At 43.4% G+C, this 18,018-nt stretch overlaps 1 protein-coding gene across 1 annotated transcript in view; it reads left to right on the top strand.

The window, feature by feature from the left end:
- The window catches only part of CACNA1A (calcium voltage-gated channel subunit alpha1 A), a 232,868-nt gene that overhangs the window by 135,457 nt on the left and 79,393 nt on the right, over nt 1-18,018 (top strand). Inside the window, exons 24-31 of the mRNA XM_075272510.1 lie at nt 3,074-3,180; nt 8,167-8,266; nt 9,715-9,875; nt 10,153-10,290; nt 11,336-11,537; nt 13,202-13,366; nt 15,567-15,677; nt 15,771-15,854. Coding sequence (XP_075128611.1) covers nt 3,074-3,180; nt 8,167-8,266; nt 9,715-9,875; nt 10,153-10,290; nt 11,336-11,537; nt 13,202-13,366; nt 15,567-15,677; nt 15,771-15,854 — 1,068 coding nt within the window. The remainder of the gene's footprint in view (nt 1-3,073; nt 3,181-8,166; nt 8,267-9,714; nt 9,876-10,152; nt 10,291-11,335; nt 11,538-13,201; nt 13,367-15,566; nt 15,678-15,770; nt 15,855-18,018) is intronic.

The following is an 18,018-nucleotide window of genomic DNA, read 5'->3' on the forward strand; positions in this document are numbered from 1 at the left end:
AGCTCGCTTCTTTTTTCCATGAGTGGGAACATGCCGCTCACAGAAAAAAAGTAAGCTAGAGGTCTACATAGACATCTATTGTGAGGGGGCGGATTATGACATGGATTCAGCGCCAAAATCCACCCCCTCTTGCCCTGTGTGAACGAGCCCTTAGGCAGAATACTGTTTGTTCTGGGGTGCTCCACTTCAATATTGTAACTGGTCCTGTCAGGAAGCTGCCAGCACCTAGTCGATGGCAATATGGCTGCTCCCTCTGGGCTCTGTTGTGGTTGGTACCACACTCCTCTGTGGCCATTGCACTGCTGTCCCCAGCTTGCCCTTTTAGAGCCGCTGCTCAGACTCTGCCCACCAGGGATGAAGGACACTCAGACACTCTATTCCTCACCTAAGTGCATTTTACTGAGATGGTTGTTCCACAGTAATTGGAATACTTCAGTGGAATTCACAAGATTCCAGGCCGCCAGAGCTAACAGCATACTTCTGCAGTCTCGGGGGATACAACGCCTGTCACCAAAGAACCTGTTCTCTTACTCACGAGTGTCCTAAGAGAGGTTTGGTTCATAAAACCAAATAGTGTTTTTTCAACTTTCAGTTCACTCCACTCCACAAGGTATCCAACAAGTTTCCAGTCCTCTATAAGTAGTCCCTCAAGCTGCCTTTACAAGTGGGCTCAACCTCCGGCTGACTGACAAGCCGGCCTACTCACCAAGAGTGCGGGAACAGGTTCTTCAAATACGGAGCCATTCCAGGGGCAACACAGTAGCTCAGTGGTTAGCACTGCAGCCTTGCAGCGCTGGAGTCCTGGGTTCGAATTCCACCAGGAACAACATCTGAAAGGAGTTTGTATGTTCTTCTCGTGTTTGCGTGGATTTCCTCCCATACTACAAAGACATATTGATAGGAAAAAAAAAATTTACATTGTGATCCCTATATGGGGCTCACAATCTACATTAAAAAAAAAAAAAAAAAAAATGGAGCACCCTAAGCTACCAGGGCAATACCTGATGGTGGTGAGTCAGACTGTGAGAAAGTAAGAAACAAAATCTCCTGCAGTGCAACTCACAACTGCAACCTTATTCTGCCTACGGAAACCACTAGTACACTGACTGCCCGATGACCTGCATCGTTTAAGGTGACCTAGACATGTAACATAATGCACAGTTCAATACAAAGAATTTACAGTGCATAATATAACAATAAACCTTCTTGCGTTGCACCTCTGCTATTACTGCATGCCCCATTCGAACAAGACCTTAACCCTTCCCATGCTTGCCTCAAGGAAAGTAGCCACCTGTTCAAGGTGTTTGCATTTGCACCACTGTACAAGATGCCTACAAAGAAAGATGAATGGTATCGCCAAACACAAATTATTACAATCTGTTACAACATTCCATCATTCCCAATGGAAAATTCTCAGCATTTGTATTGTTATACGCATGGGTGGCTCTTTACATTCCCTTTACATTCGCATCGAATACAGATTTCCTCACATTTCGAGGTAACGAATCGCATTTTTTCATAAAATGGCTGCTGCACAGGTTAGGACATGGGGCAAGGAACTCTGGGAACGCGGGATCACCCACAATGCCATGCGTGCAGCCAATCAGCAGACAGCCCTGTGATGTCACAGCCCTTTAACCCCTTCACGACCGCCCACAACATCGGGAGCGGGTATTAGCTGTAACTGTCAGCTAACAACCTGCTCCATAACCCCGGTCAGGGCACAGCTCCGATTGTGGTATTTAATCCCTTGGATGCTGCAGCCTGGTCAGTGACCCCGGGCTGCTGATAGCCCCCACTACCTAGTTGATTCTGCCGTGGAAGTGAGGAAGTCCGCCTATGTGTCTGCAGTCTATAGTGCTGATCTACACCACTATACAGGCTCTCTCCAGCCAGGAAAGAGCTGGGTTTTCTAATGTGATTCACCACAAATTAATTCAGATTGAATCGAATTGTATTGGAAAATTCGGCGAAGCTGCTGAATCAAATTTTTGAAAAATTCACTCCTCTCTATTGGTTATCACTGTATAAGTTTTATATTCTGGTGGCCATGAATACGGCTCTGTGCTTTTTTCTAAAGCAGACAGTTCCTTTAATGGATTCTAACCCTGCCAAACCCTGCTGACAGAGCTAGCGAGGGCCCTGGAGAGCTGTATACACACATCTTAATGTATGTTGCTAGCAGCAGCATGACTGGAAAAAAAAACAAATATTTATTCCCGAGCAGTATGTGCTCCAAGTGCTCGGAAGGCGTCTACATTGAGCTGCTCCCACGAAAGTTGTGGTAAGTAACTATTTGGATATGACAGCTTTCACTTATAGCAGACAGCTGTGGAGCAGGACAATGCAGAGCGAGGACCGCCTTCAGGGCACTTACACCACATCAAGCCATAGATTAAAAGTTTGTTTTCATGGTCATGTAGCTACTAACAGTATACACCAGGGTATCTATACATAGCTCTCCAGGGCTTCTATTAAGCTGTTTTACTAATCTTACATGGTCATAAGCCTGAACATATGAGTAGGACATATTGTATGTTTTTTTTTTTTTTTTTACACTTAAAGGCTTGTGAAATATTCAGTGATTCAAAGATCTACCCGGCTCCACATTGGAAAGGGCGATATACTTTAAGGCGAAAATTGTAGCAAAGAAAGTATCCTAACATTCCATATACCGTATATACATCTCTAATGCAAACATATTTGTTTCTATGGTTACAGACTACAAGCAATCTGTGTAGTCTGATCAGCAGTATTGTGTTACCTCATACCCTTCTGCACCCTCATCTTGTTATCTTACGTATTTCTACTACTACTCCATATCAGGTACATATAGTGCAGCCATTAGATACCATGGAAGTCCTTGGCTTTTACTGTTTGTTCAGGGACATTACATTGCAAGGTCTAAAGGGATAAGAATACATTTCTTCAAGGAAAGCTGTTGCATTTTCTGATACAAACCAACAGTGTTGTGATACGTGAGGCTGTATCCCCTGTACATATGTATGGTACATATGAGATATATGACGTATTCAGTCTTACAAGGATCTCATCTCCCCATTATTCTTCTTAGATGGTGGATCTGGGCCTGATTCTACACCAGGGAGCGTACTTCAGAGATCTGTGGAATATTCTTGATTTCATAGTCGTTTGTGGTGCTCTTGTGGCTTTTGCATTCTCGTAAGTAACAAATCTCCTTCAGGTCTCATGTATTACTATTGTAGAGTGGTTTGTAGTTGTGAAGATGCTTTTATCCCCATTTTCCCCTTGAAATGTGAACAAACTGTTCAATCGTAACATCAGATCAGAATGTGACCTGTGACATTATTGCTATAGCTGTCAATAACCATGTACATCCAGGTTCTTAACAATTTATTACAGGGACATCATCTTATTGGTGCCTAAAGGTGCCCATACACATTAGATAAACATTGTGGTGTCTCGAGTCTCATCCAACACAGACGTCAGAGGAAACAAGGGTTTCTCGTGTTGGATTTCAGCATGCTCGATGCTTTGATCTCATCAGAAATAACCCCCCACCAGCGGTGTCTGGCAGAGACTTGCTACCCTCTCCCAATTCAGAATATATGTATGCTTGGCCGAGTCTAACATGGATGTTTATAAAGGAAGTGAGATAATATAAATGGTCAATCGTACAACAGCTACCTAAGATGTAAGGCCATTTTAACATAGTCCTTGTAGCTACTGTGAGGCCTGTAGACAGTGATCCTATTTGAGAATGGCCCTTGTCGCTTTGCCACGGGATGAGGGCCACCACCTTCAAAGGATAGGGATGGGGAATAGGTTCTTCCAGTCCAGGGCATAAGAAGTGGTCTAAAGGTGGCTCCATTGTATATGCAGTATGTGGCCCTCTCACCTGTAAACACTCTATTGCTTGAAGAACTTAAAGGGATTCTTCCATTAAAATCACATTATTTTCTCGATCACATGTAGGAATAGCCTTAAGAAAGGCTATTCTTCTCCTACCTTTAGATGTCTTCACTGTGCCGCCGTTCGGTATAAATCCCGGTTTTCGTCTGTATGCAATTAGTTCTATCTCCGGACTGGGGGCGGGCCTCAACGCTCAAACAGCACTGGGGGCGTCCCCAATGCTGCGTGAGAAATCTCCAGCGCCGCCTCCATCTTCTTCAGGAACGGCCTCTCTGCGCGTTTTCTTCCGGAGCTGGGTTCAAACTTCTAGGCCTCGGGCAGAGCCGACTGCGCATGCCCACAGGCCACAAGAAAATGGCCGCTTACTTACTGTGTAAGAAGAAGATGGAGGCGGTGCTGGAGATTTCTCTCGCAGCATTGGGGACTGCCCCCAGTGCTGCGAGAGAACTCCTTTGCATAGAAGAAAACCGGGATTTATACCGAACGGCGGTTCGGAGAAGACATCTAAAGGCAGGAGAAGAATAGCCTTTCTTAAGGCTATTCCTATGTGTGAACGAGAAAAAATTTGATTTTAATGGTAGAATCCCTTTAAATAGGTCTTGTACAGAAATACGAGACAAAGGGGACTTAATTCATCTTAAGAACCTCGGCAGAGGAAGGACAAGTTTGCCAATTTCCTGTCTCTTCTCCTCGTTTCATTCACAGTATTGGGAGGACGGGCTCGGATCCTGGCTAAACAATATCCACTGATTACAATACAATAACTAGAGAGCGGCACATCCTCCAGGAAGGAGATCACACGCCATTCAGTCTCTTACTAATTCAGATTGCCTAGCGGCTGTATATAGTCACTGAATAATGCAGTGATTTGTAACTCCCCAGATCCTTACCAAAAATACCTATTTTCAGATTATTTTCACTGTTTTAATAATTATCATAATTATTTATATTCCAGCATTTGCTATAATTGACACTGGATATCTAAAGTAAATCCAAAGAACATGTAATAGTCGTAAACTGAGGGAATACATTGCTCTTGTTGGTGTCAGTCTGTCTCTTCCGACTCACATCTGACACGGACTATCATGGATTGTGAATTACTACCAGCCCTCACTAACATGGCCACAATGGGGTTTTGATCTCTTTTGCTACCAGAAGTTATCTGTATGTTATATATTACAACAAGAATGCAGTGATATGAAGATGTCGTATGGCCATATTTTTATTCACAATACAACATACAATACATTTCTCCATTTCATCTGGCCTAATTACCTCTTTTAGAAATTGATGGCAACCACGAATCTCAAAAAAGTTGGGACAGGGCCACGTCTGTCATTGTAAACATCTGGGAAGTGAGGAGACCAATGGCTGGAGTTTGGGGAGAAGAGAGTTGCCCCATTCTTGTCTGATATAGCATTCTCGCTGGTCAACAGTCCTGAGTCTTCTTTACCAGATTTTTTCATGTTTCATAATGCATCAAATGTTTCCTGTTAGGGGGCGTTCACACTACCGTCAGTGTCCGACAGGTAGTGTCCGCTCCTAGTGTCCGTTCATGTCGGGTTTTTCTGTCCGCTTGAAAAGTCGGACATCTTTACATGCGGACAGTGAAGGAAGGGCACGGAGTGCAAAAGAACGCACCCTATCGCCATTTAAATAAATGACAAGTGTCACGGACACAGCTAGTGTCCACTCCTAATGTCCGTGCCAGATTTTGAACGGACATTAGGAGAGGACACTACCTGTCGGACACAGATGGTAGTGTGAACGCCCCCTTAGTGAAAGTTCTGGACTACGGGCGGCCAGTTCAGCACCCGGACTCTTCTTCTGTGAAGTCCTGCTGTTGTGATGGGTGTAATATGTGGTTTAGCGTTGTCCTGAAAGAGACGTTGTCTGGATAAGAGTATATGTTGTTCTAAAACCTCTGTATACCACTCAGCATTGATAGTGCCTATCAAGATGTGTAAGCTGACCATGACATAGTGGAGGCACTGACAACAAGCTAGATGGTCCCTCTCCATTTGAGGCTTCTCAGGACACGGCTTCCAAGGTTTCCATAAATAATTCTACCTTTTGATTCATCTGACCATAGAACAGTTTTCCATTTTGCCTCAGTCCATTTTAAATAAGCTTTAGCCCAGAGAAGGTAACAGTGTTTTTGTATTGTGGTATTTATATGACTTCTTTTTTGAATGATACAGCTTTAACTTGCATTTGTGGATTGCATAGCAAACTGTGTTCCCAGTGTGTTCCAACGATTTCTGGAACTATTCGTAAGCCTGTGAAGGGATTTACCTTACCGATTCATGTCTGTTTTTAATGCAGTGGCCCGTAGATCAGGAGCATCCAATAGTGACTGTCGGCCTGGTCCCTTGTGCACATGGATTTCTCCAGATTCTCTGAGTCTTTTGATGCTATTATGTACTGTAGATGGTGGGAGATTCAAAGTTTATGCAATGTTTTCACCTATTGGTGAGCCTCTGACCAGATTAGCTTCTCGGATAATCTGACGCTTTTTATACACAATCATGTGACTTAGCTGAAAACTGACCCTCCTGCTGTTATCATTAGTATCGCTTACTTTTCCAGCCTTTTGTTAACCTTATCACCCACTTTTTTGAGATGTGTTGCTGCCATCAATTTTTTTCAAATGAAATGGAGTATATGAGATTTCCATATTATTGCATTCGTGATTTCTCTACACTTTAAGGTAAGTTCACACAGAGTTTTTTGGTCACGATTTTGAGGTTGTATCCGCCTCAATATCCTGACCAAAAAGACAGCTCCTATTGAAATTAATGGGAGCTACTCAGGAGTTTTTTTCGGGAGCCGTTTCTTCCAGCTACCGGAAAAAAGAAGCGAGTGTGCTCATTCTTCAGGCCGAGTCACCTTGCGATTCAGCCTGAAGACACTCCCTCCTCCCGATTAGGACCATTCATTGGGCCTAATCCGGAGCAGAGTGCACGGCTGGATACCGGTGCAGTGTACTGGTTTTCAGTTGCGGCCACCCATTTTTTAGACCAGAACCTGAGGCAGCCTCCGCCTCAGGTTCCGGTCCAAAAAACCCTGTGTGAACTCACCCTAAATGTTCAATACAGGTAACGCCCAATTCCCCTCCTTCTTTGTTCTCAGAATCAGTTGAGGTTTCAGAAGTCAATTGCCACACCCTTGAGAATTTCTGTCTAAGGCGCTGCGGGAAGAATCGCGTTGCGTCTCCGCCGCTGTTTTTCCCGCAGCACTTTTTTGCTGCGGGACGTCTGGTGGGGCTTTAGCCTTAAGGAGTTTTCTATGATGATTCGTCAGGGGTTTTGTTGTTGTTTTAGGGCTATGTACATACTACTGTATATGTTTATCATGTTTACTACCTATCATCAGTGGGAAGAGGTTTGGGTTAGAAGAGCATGAAAAAATATTAGCACTGGTTGGAACCAAGTGGGTTCCCTTATTTGCTGTATTAGAAGGTGTTCGTGACGTCTTGTCTATGTCTCCGTGTGTGTGATTATTCTCCTCTCTTCCTACACCGGCTGCCTCCATTAGGAGTAACCAGCGGTAATGTCCATTTGTCCTCTGTCTTTATCTTCTCTGTCTTCTTCACCACTTTTGCCTGTACATCTTGGTCTCACAGTGTAGGCCCTACATTGTACACCCAGTCCCTGAGTGCGTTCTGGCAGATGCACAATAGTCCCTTGGCAGTTTCTCAGTGATATCAGATGCAGAACGTACAATGAACTAGTGAGGATGGTGTGAGATTATAAAATCTCCCACAATGGCGACACTTAGGGATTTCTGCATTTCATTGAGTACCATAAATACAAGTCTCAAAGGGGAGGGTGTGATATTGAAATAGATAGTCAGTTCTCCAGGGCATTTGACATGTAAGCACCAAGGGGTTTGAGTCCTCAGGTCCACTAACAGTTCTCTTTTATTTTTCCTTTTCTCTCCTTTTCTATCTGAATTTCTTATCTTTAATATCTTTGCTCAATCTAAAATTTCCACTCTCTAATATTTGTATCTGGTCTGCTTGCATGTTTCCGACTACGTTTCATTTCTCTACCATGCATGCTCACGTCCCATGCTCATTTCTGTCTATCGCTTCTTCCTCGACGTCTTTCCTTCTTTGCCTCTTAATTTTTCTCCTTTCTGTAATGTTGATTCTCCTTTCTTGGTGAACCTCTTCTTCACCATCTATCTACCTAACATCCTCCTCGTGACTACTTCTGCCTCTTCCTCTTTCTTCTCTTCTTGTTTTCCCCTTCTTTTTTGGGCTCACAACAGAGGTGGTAGTAAAGGAAAAGACATCAGCACCATCAAGTCTCTGCGTGTCCTCCGTGTCTTGAGGCCTCTGAAAACCATCAAGCGACTGCCCAAACTAAAGGTTAGTACCGCGTGTGTAACTTATCCCAAGGTATCTCGATTATGGGTTTTATCGCCAACATGAATGGTCATTCTTGAGCCCATAATAATGATGATGATGATAATAATAATAATAATAATAATAATAATAATAATAATAAAAGTATAGAGTGTGATCTTCCATTGGAATGTTCTATTTGTCACCACAGATGGGTATATATCACTTAAGAGATGGAGCAGAGAAGTTGTAGGGCTGTCAGACATCTCTAGCATTGCTTATCATGGTATCTAGGATGAGGGCTGATGACTAGTGTTGAGCGCTCGGGATCAGAAAAGATCGTATTTCAATCGGCGATCGAATAAATTTCACGATCGCGATAGGAATTCCGATCCCGATCTTTTCTGGCGGGATCGAGATTGGAGGTTATCTCAAGATCAGCTCAACCTTATTCATGTATATATCATTAATAGGGTTGAGCAATCAGGAACGGGAAAGATCGGATCCCAATCGATGATCGAGCAAATTTCATGATCGGGATCGGCTGGAAAATGATCGAAAATCAAATTTTAAAAACGATCCTGAAATTTCAAGATCGGCTCAACCCTAATGATGACATTATGGCCTATATTATGGAAAGGCAAACTGACCAACTGTCCAGAGTCTCTCTTTCCTAGGGGACCCTGACGTGGAAGCAAGAAATATTCAGCTCCAGTAGTCGGCAGGGCTGAGAAGTTGGAATTGGGAACAATTTTGGGTGGAGTTGGAGTAAAAAAAAAAAAAGTTACTTCAAAATACAATAATTATTTTTAATATTACTGTATACAGTTATTAATATAGTATAATAATTAGACGTATAGCTTGTCACATATTTATTTCTGAAGGAATCAATCCCTGGCTATAATGAATTACAGGATCTTTACTACCTTTGACTGATCATAGATGTCAGCCATTTATGAAGCTGTCAGAGTAGGAGTTGAAAAGTGGAAAATTAGACAAGTCGGAGCCAGTGGTTTGGGCTACCAACTAGTTGGGTAAACTGTTTCTTTAGAGTGAAACATCTGCCTGATAATAAAGAGAGTTGTGAGACGACATAGTATTGTTGGTATGACTATAAGGTGATATGTGGCAGTATTCTTTGTAGTATTGTGTGGGCGCTGTGTGCTAATATTATGCTGCCGCTCACCAGGCTAACATATACAGCTCTCTTTATACCATAAACTGAGGGATCAGGATAAGTAGACAACCATGCTTTGTTTGGTGCCCCCAAAAATAGTGAGCAAGTGGCCTGACTTTGATTTTTTTTTGCCCCTTTTCCTTAAAACCAGTGGTGGATAAGATCAGCATTGTGTATGAGGGCATTGAAAGCAATAACCTATAATGTTGGAAATCTAGCAAGAGATTCCAGCACCAGCATTAGCGTCTTCTTTCCTACAGTACCTTGCATTGTCTTGTTGTCTCTTACCTTTCAGGCTGTATTTGACTGTGTGGTGAACTCCTTGAAGAACGTCCTGAATATCCTCATTGTTTACATGCTCTTCATGTTTATCTTCGCTGTGGTGGCCGTCCAGCTTTTCAAAGGGAAGTTTTTCTACTGTACGGATGAATCAAAAGAGTTTCAGAGAGACTGCAGGTTAGTGACTGCGTAACTAAATATAATGTGGTGCTGATAGTTGTGTACATGTAGGAGCTGTGCCAACTACATACATACATGTATATATATATATTACTGTGAGTGGGAACTGCTTATGCTCTTTTCCATAAACCATCGGCCAGCAACTCAGACAGTCTGTGGTGCTGTTTTGGAAATTTTATGTGGTTAAAGTGTATTTCAGGAGCATTTAATGTTTTTGGACATTTATAGAATGATTTCCTTTTTGTTTGATGGCTGATTTTGTCTGTCCCTCCAGAGGAGAGTATCTGGTTTATGAGAAGAACGAAGTCAAGGCACAGAGGCGGGAATGGAAGAAATGGGCCTTCCACTATGACAACGTGCTGTGGGCCTTGCTCACCCTCTTCACAGTGTCTACAGGAGAGGGTTGGCCAGAGTAAGATCATATGTGACTATGTGTGTGTACTTGTGAAACCATGTTGTAAGACAGTGATTCTGTATGATTGTTATCTGTGTCCGATGACTAGATAGATAGATAGACAGACAGACAGACAGACAGATAGATAGGAGAAAGATAGATAGATAGATAGATAGATAGATAGATAGATGGATGGATGGATGGATGGATAGATGGATAGATAGATAGATAGATAGATAGATAGATAGATAGATAGATAGATAGATAGATAGATAGAGATAGATAGATAGAGAAGAGATAGAGAGATAGATAGAGAGGAGATAGATAGAGAGATAGAGAGATAGAGAGGAGATAGATAGAGAGATAGAGAGATAGAGAGGAGATAGATAGATAGAGAGATAGATAGGAGATAGATAGATAGATAGATAGATAGATAGATAGATAGATAGATAGATAGGAGAGAGATCGCTCTATGTCTTTCTTCTAGTTTACAATACTTAAATCAATGTTCTGCCAGTCACCATATTATTATTGTGATTTATTGATCCAATTTTCTATTTCCATTATTTTTTTTCCCTATAAATTTTCTGTTTGGGGTGGGAGACAATTAATATCAATAGGGGTCCTGATAGAAAAAAGCCTCGATCCTCCATTTCCATTCAGTCTGGCTTTTTTAATAGAGCCTACTGCTACCCAAATCTCTTCTTAACCCCTTATATGTTGTTATTAGGGTTATAAGTGATATCTTGTGTAAGTGTAACTTTACTGCTCCGGCAGACACGACCACACCCCAGGTACAGCTCACTTGTAGATGGACCACAAAACAGATTTTTTCAGCAGTAAGATTACACTTTAACACAAATAGTATGTCACTATGTCACTTGCCGACACGACAATAATCTAAGTGATTCAGAAACAATATTGTTGGTGGGAAAGGCCCTTGAAGTGAGGAGATAATATTGAGTATATTAGTACTGTCACTTCTGGTTCTCGCCCTGGTTACATGTGCTGTAATAGGGAATGGTACAGATAACTTTGTCTACTAACCCCTTTATCTCCGCAGTGTACTCAGGCACTCCGTAGATGCCACCTATGAAGACCAAGGACCCAGGCCCGGTTTCCGCATGGAGATGTCCATCTTTTACGTCGTCTATTTTGTAGTTTTCCCTTTTTTCTTTGTCAACATTTTTGTAGCCTTGATTATCATTACTTTCCAGGAGCAGGGGGATAAAATGATGGAGGAGTACAGCCTGGAAAAGAATGAGGTACATATCTAAGTTCTGGCAGGTCTGCTACATGGGGATGTGCGCCTGAGCAGCCATTACATACAGGTGTCATACACAGGGATAGATCTAGCCTGCAGCCTTGTGTTGTGTGGCCCGTGGCATAAGGCCGCTTTAATGGCCCTGTCTCTCAGTTTGTTCTGTCCCCAGCTCTCTATAGCCGGGGCTGTGGACCCTTCCGCCAAAGATAGAATAAACAGCTATAGAGGTCACAGCGGTCAACCTTGTGACAGGACCCCTAAGGCAGGGGGCCTATACCTCACCACAATATGGTGTCCTGGTCTAGGAAATGTCATACTTACCTCTCCTTCTTCTTGTAAAATGTAGGGCTGGGCTGTGGCACCTCCTGATGTCTGTCCAGCCGCCCTGTCTTGTACTCTATAGTACAGCTTGTAGTGCAGGTGACAGGGTAGCCAGAGGACAATAGAAGAGGTGCACAGCCCAGCAAGCATCAGAGGAAGCTGGGTGCCGCGTCTTGCAAGAAGAAGAGCTATGTTTGAAATGAAGCATGTGATTTGATGTGGGGTGGAGGATTATTACCTGTAGGGATTACCAATGTCTATGGATAAGTAAGGCACCATTACTATGGGAGTGCTAGTAACTGGGCGGGTGGGGAGGGGAAATAATTAAGACACCTTTACCTATGGGAGGGAGATTATACCTGGGGGTGATAATCAGGGCAATATTACCTGTAGGGGGAGAGATAATTAGGACACCATTACCTACGGGGGAGGGGGGGACTATTACCTGTAGGGGGGATAATTAGGACACCATTACCTACGGGGGGGGGGGACTATTACCTGTAAGGGGGGATAATTAGGACACTATTACCTACAGGGGGGGATAATTATGTGTGAGGGGCACTATTATCTGTAGGGTGGAGATAATTGGGACACTATTACCTAGAGGGGGGGATAACTAGGACACTATTACCTATGGGGGGGGAGACTATTACCTGTAGGGGGATAAGTAGGACTCGATTACCTATATGTGGGGGCATTATTACCTGTAGGGGAGAATAATTAGGACACTATTACCTATGGGGGGGGGTCTATTACCTGCAGGGGGATAAGTAGCAAACTATTACCTACAGGGGGGGACAGTTACCTGTAGGGGGATAATTAGGACACTATTACCTATGGTAATACCTTATGATGCCATTATCAGGCTATAAATATAACTACACCTCACTGGCATAGTTACATTTATATAGTCACAACATTCCTAATGGCCCTTTGAAGACAACCATAAGACTGATGTGACGCCCTGCCATGACACAGTGTCAGCAATTGAAAGTGACTATAACAGTTGGCAGCTGTTTACATCTTTTGGGGTACACAAAGTAACTATTGCAAGTTGTAGAAGTCAATGGAAATCATGCCTGCTCATTGACTTACACCGCACGGGTCAGTTATGTCCGGCTTTCCATGTGAGGCGCCCTATTCTCTCCTAGAAGCCATGAATGTAGATTATAATAACCTGTCATACAGCATGTCATAGGGTATGCCAGAGAATAATTCTCACAGGTTCCTATAGAATATGGACTTAAGAAATCCTTAGGGTGCCTCTGTAGGTTTTGGGCGCTGTGTTCTGGATTTATACAATACATGTGCATGTATATATGATTTCCCTTTTTTCTCTTACAGAGAGCATGTATTGATTTTGCTATAAGTGCCAAGCCGCTTACCCGCCACATGCCACAAAACAAGCAAAGCTTTCAGTATCGTATGTGGCAATTTGTGGTGTCTCCCCCTTTTGAGTATACAATTATGGCTCTGATCGCCCTGAACACCATTGTGCTGATGATGAAGGTAAGCGGAGTTCAGTATCTTCCATTATGCACATACACCAATGGAGAGCTGCACCTTCTGCTATAAATCGCATTCATTACAAGGGCTGAAACATTGCATGATATGTAGATGTGGGACTTAATACTGTGGGACATTTGGAGGACAAAATTATAATGTGGGGACATATAATGTTAGGGTGACTATAGGAGTTTTATACTGTGTGGGGGCACATTGAAAAATGGATGAGAATGGGCGGAGTCAGCATTGAAGTGGGTGGAGCTAAATTTTCTGAAATTTTCTAAACAGTCATATGGAAGATAAGGAGCAGGAGAACAGCGTAACAAGTGCTGAAGGAAACAGATCTCCTTAGGAAGATATATTACTAAGTTTCTTATATTCATGTGTACTATTCATTTATGACAAGTTTTTATATCCGGAGGTATGCTTTAACTCTCCAACACATGTTAGAGTGGATGGTAAGAGTGTCAGCAGTCTGGGGTCTGGTACCACCTAGTAATGGTCTCAGAACTAGTTTCCTGTTGCTTACAAGAGTGAGACAGAGAACTTTTTGAGTCATCAAAAATGATTCATGTAGATCCAACAAGAAGGAATTCTTATCATAAGACAAAAACAGGGATCTCATCTGGCCCCCAAGTCCATAGATCACAGATACTAAATGTAACAGTATAGGTTTGTTAGAGTCAAAAACCCATAGGGAGGGTAGGACATGGCGCACACTTAAATGCAATACATCAGGATTCGTAGTGTTGGAACAGGCAAAATATTTATTCGGATATCAAGTACTACATGTTTCGTGAATAAAACACTCTTTCTCAAGTGTATAAGATGAGCTAGCTGCTACTGCTAGGACTGGGCCGGCACAATGTTTGATATCCGAATAAAGATTTTGCCTGTTCCAACACTATGAATCCTGACGTATTGCATTTAAAAGAAATGGTGCCTTCCAATAACGTGTACACAATTTTGCACTTGGGTCTGACCTTCTTGACCAGAGTGCGCCCCCTTGATTCCCCTTTGGTTGTCTACGTATTGCATTTAAGCGCACGCATTGTCCTACCCTCCATATGGACTTTTGACCCTAACGATCCTATATTGCTTGACGGCTTTCTCCTTTAACATGGGGACAAAGTCGCTGCCACCTGAATTGGGTTTCATATGTGATGCTACTTGGTTGTTGTGACAATTCACAACACCCTAAGGTAAGGGGCCAACCAGGCGTTCTTACTGGGGTTGAGACGATCTTGAGATTTCTGGATCGATTTTAAAATCTGATTTCTGATCATTTTCCAGCCGATCCCGAACGTGAAATTTGCTCAACCCTAGTCAATGCTTCTCTATGGGAAAAGTGACTTTTAGGGTTGAGCCGATCTTGAGATTTCAAAATCTGATTGCCGATCATTTTCCAGCCGATGCCGATCATGAAATTTGCTCGATTGCCGTTCGGGATCCAATCTTTTCCGATCCCAATCGCTCAACCCTAGTTCTTACATAACTTCTTCATTTTGCTCAAGCCGTGTTACGCCATGTGCTGCTCGGCATCTCCCCCTTTCTGTCTGTGACTATATGTAACAGAGCTGTAGTCAGCATCAGAGCCTTTGCTGTGTGAGTAGGAAGCTAGACAACTGCTATCTGTAGCCATACACTCCGAGGAACCGGGCAACCTTGTAATATCTAAAAGAAACAGAGTTTCAATGGCTCAGTAATGCAAAGGGACCTGTCGCCATGTAGAAAATCCTAAATAACATACATCCTTCCATTCTTGTCGTTCTCCTGATCAGTTTGGTATTTTTCTTTTTTAAATCCCTCCACCCATTTAGAAGAGATGTCCCCTGGAAACATATTAGATGTAAACTAGCTCTGAGTCTCCATTTGGATGGGAACCTTTTATTTTCTCATAGAAAAACTAAAAGTTCCCACCCCCTTGAAGGATCGGCGCTAGTTTACATATAATCTTCCAGGGGCCGTATATTATACAGTACGTAAAAAGGGCTGAATTCCACCGGTGCCTGCCGCTATCTTTGGCTGATACAAACATGGGGTGTGCCGGGGCCTGGCTCTTCATGATGCCGTAGGTAAAAGATTCTGACCAAGAACAGATTTCCATTGATTAGACCTGGTCCTTACAGGCGTCAGCTCTTTGAGCCTTTATACTTGTCTTAGACATACATTTGGGAATTCTAACGTTATACTTCTCTCCTAGTTTCATGGATATTCCAACACATATGAACAAGTTCTGAAAACCTTTAATATCGTCTTCACATCTCTGTTCTCTCTGGAGTGTATCCTGAAGATCATGGCTTTTGGGGCTCTGGTGAGTTTTCGACACAAATATTTTTCATTTGATGTTTTCATTTCTTATACAGCTCCCACATATTCTAGTCTTTGTGCTTTCTCTTTGGTGTAGAACTATTTCCGCGATGCTTGGAACGTCTTTGACTTTGTGACAGTTCTTGGAAGCATTACAGATATCGTAGTTACAGAATTCTCGGTAAGTTCCCATGAATGACACAGAGGTGTTCTCTCTGCACCCCCGAGTGTCTCTATGCAGAGCTTCACAGATGGAACGTGTACACAAGCACAGTAGTGAGAGTGGTGCAGGCTTATAATGGTTTGTGTGATTGGATAGGATGAGGCCGCTATAACCTGACCTTCTTGGTTATATCGTCATGAGGGGCCCCAGCAAAACACAGAGTTAAACACATATTTTTTAGGAATTACACAAAATATAGGAGCCTCGTGGTTAGCAGTAGAAGTGGCACATCCATTTTGACAAGTATTTACTAGTGTACTTCCATTGCCATGGTGTAAATGCACTATAGAGATACATGCTCCAAATGACTATCCAATCCCAATGTGACCTGGATTAATACAGAATAAAAAGTTTTGTCACTATAGACCAATCAGTTCACAACTTTTCCCTATACCCTGCATTAGAAAAGCTAGAATAGAATGGTCTGCTATACAATATTTCTTACAGTTATTTTACTACTACCTTCCTCTTCACAATCTTTTATTAGGATATAGTCATTGGCATACCTATAATCCCACTAGTCTCTATAGAATAGTGGTTGATACACCATTCTAAATGGTATACTTACCTGTGAAGTGTCAGTAGTACAGTGCTCTGAGTGAGTGGTGCAGTGCCCTATGTCAGTAGTACAGTGCTCTAAGTGAGTGGTGCAGTGCCCTATGTCAGTAGTACAGTGCTCTAAGTGAGTGGTGCAGTGCCCTATGTCAGTAGTACAGTGCTCTAAGTGAGTGGTGCAGTGCCCTATGTCAGTAGTACAGTGCTCTAAGTGAGTGGTGCAGTGCCCTGTGTCAGTAGTACAGTGCTCTGAGTGAGTGGTGCAGTGCCCTGTGTCAGTAGTACAGTGCTCTGAGTGAGTGGTGCAGTGCCCTGTGTCAGTAGTACAGTGCTCTGAGTGGGTGGTGCAGTGCTCGATGTCAGTAGTACAGTGTCCACAGTGTATAATATATCGCCATGTGTCAGTAGTAGAGTCCTCAGTGTGGTGTAGTGTCCTTTGTCAGTAGTACCATGCTTGAAGTGGACGGTATAGTGTCCGATCTGTAGTACTGTGATTTTAGTGGTGTATTGGTCTGTGCCAGTAGTACTGTGCTGTAGATGAGTGGTGTATTGGCCTGTGCCAGTAGTACTGTGCTGTGGGTGAGTGGTGTATTGGCCTGTGCCAGTAGTACTGTGCTGTGGGTGAGTGGTGTATTGGCCTGTGCCAGTAGTACTGTGCTGTGGGTGAGTGGTGTATTGGCCTGTGCCAGTAGTACTGTGCTGTGGGTGAGTGGTGTATTGGCCTGTGCCAGTAGTACTGTGCTGTGGGTGAGTGGTGTATTGGCCTGTGCCAGTAGTACTGTGCTGTAGATGAGTGGTGTATTGGCCTGTGCCAGTAGGACTGTGCTGTAGATGAGTGGTGTATTGGCCTGTGCCAGTAGGACTGTGCTGTAGATGAGTGGTGTATTGGCCTGTACCAGTAGTACTGTGCTGTAGATGAGTGGTGTATTGGTCTGTGCCAGTAGTACTGTGCTGTAGATGAGTGGTGTATTGGCCTGTGCCAGTAGGACTGTGCTGTAGATGAGTGGTGTATTGGCCTGTGCCAGTAGGACTGTGCTGTAGGTGAGTGGTGTATTGGTCTGTGCCAGTAGTACTGTGCTGTAGATGAGTGGTGTATTGGCCTGTGCCAGTAGGACTGTGCTGTAGATGAGTGGTGTATTGGCCTGTGCCAGTAGTACTGTGCTGTGGGTGAGTGGTGTATTGGCCTGTGCCAGTAGTACTGTGCTGTAGATGAGTGGTGTATTGGCCTGTGCCAGTAGGACTGTGCTGTAGATGAGTGGTGTATTGGCCTGTGCCAGTAGTACTGTGCTGTACATGAGTGGTGTATTGGTCTGTGCCAGTAGGACTGTGCTGTAGATGAGTGGTGTATTGGTCTGTGCCAGTAGTACTGTGCTGTAGATGAGTGGTGTATTGGCCTGTGCCAGTAGTACTGTGCTGTGGGTGAGTGGTGTATTGGCCTGTGCCAGTAGTACTGTGCTGTGGGTGAGTGGTGTATTGGCCTGTGCCAGTAGTACTGTGCTGTGGTTGAGTGGTGTATTGGTCTGTGCCAGTAGTACTGTGCTGTGGGTGAGTGGTGTATTGGCCTGTG

The sequence above is a fragment of the Leptodactylus fuscus genome, chromosome 5 (genome assembly GCF_031893055.1).
Source record: "Leptodactylus fuscus isolate aLepFus1 chromosome 5, aLepFus1.hap2, whole genome shotgun sequence".
Taxonomy (NCBI): Eukaryota; Metazoa; Chordata; class Amphibia; order Anura; family Leptodactylidae; genus Leptodactylus; species Leptodactylus fuscus.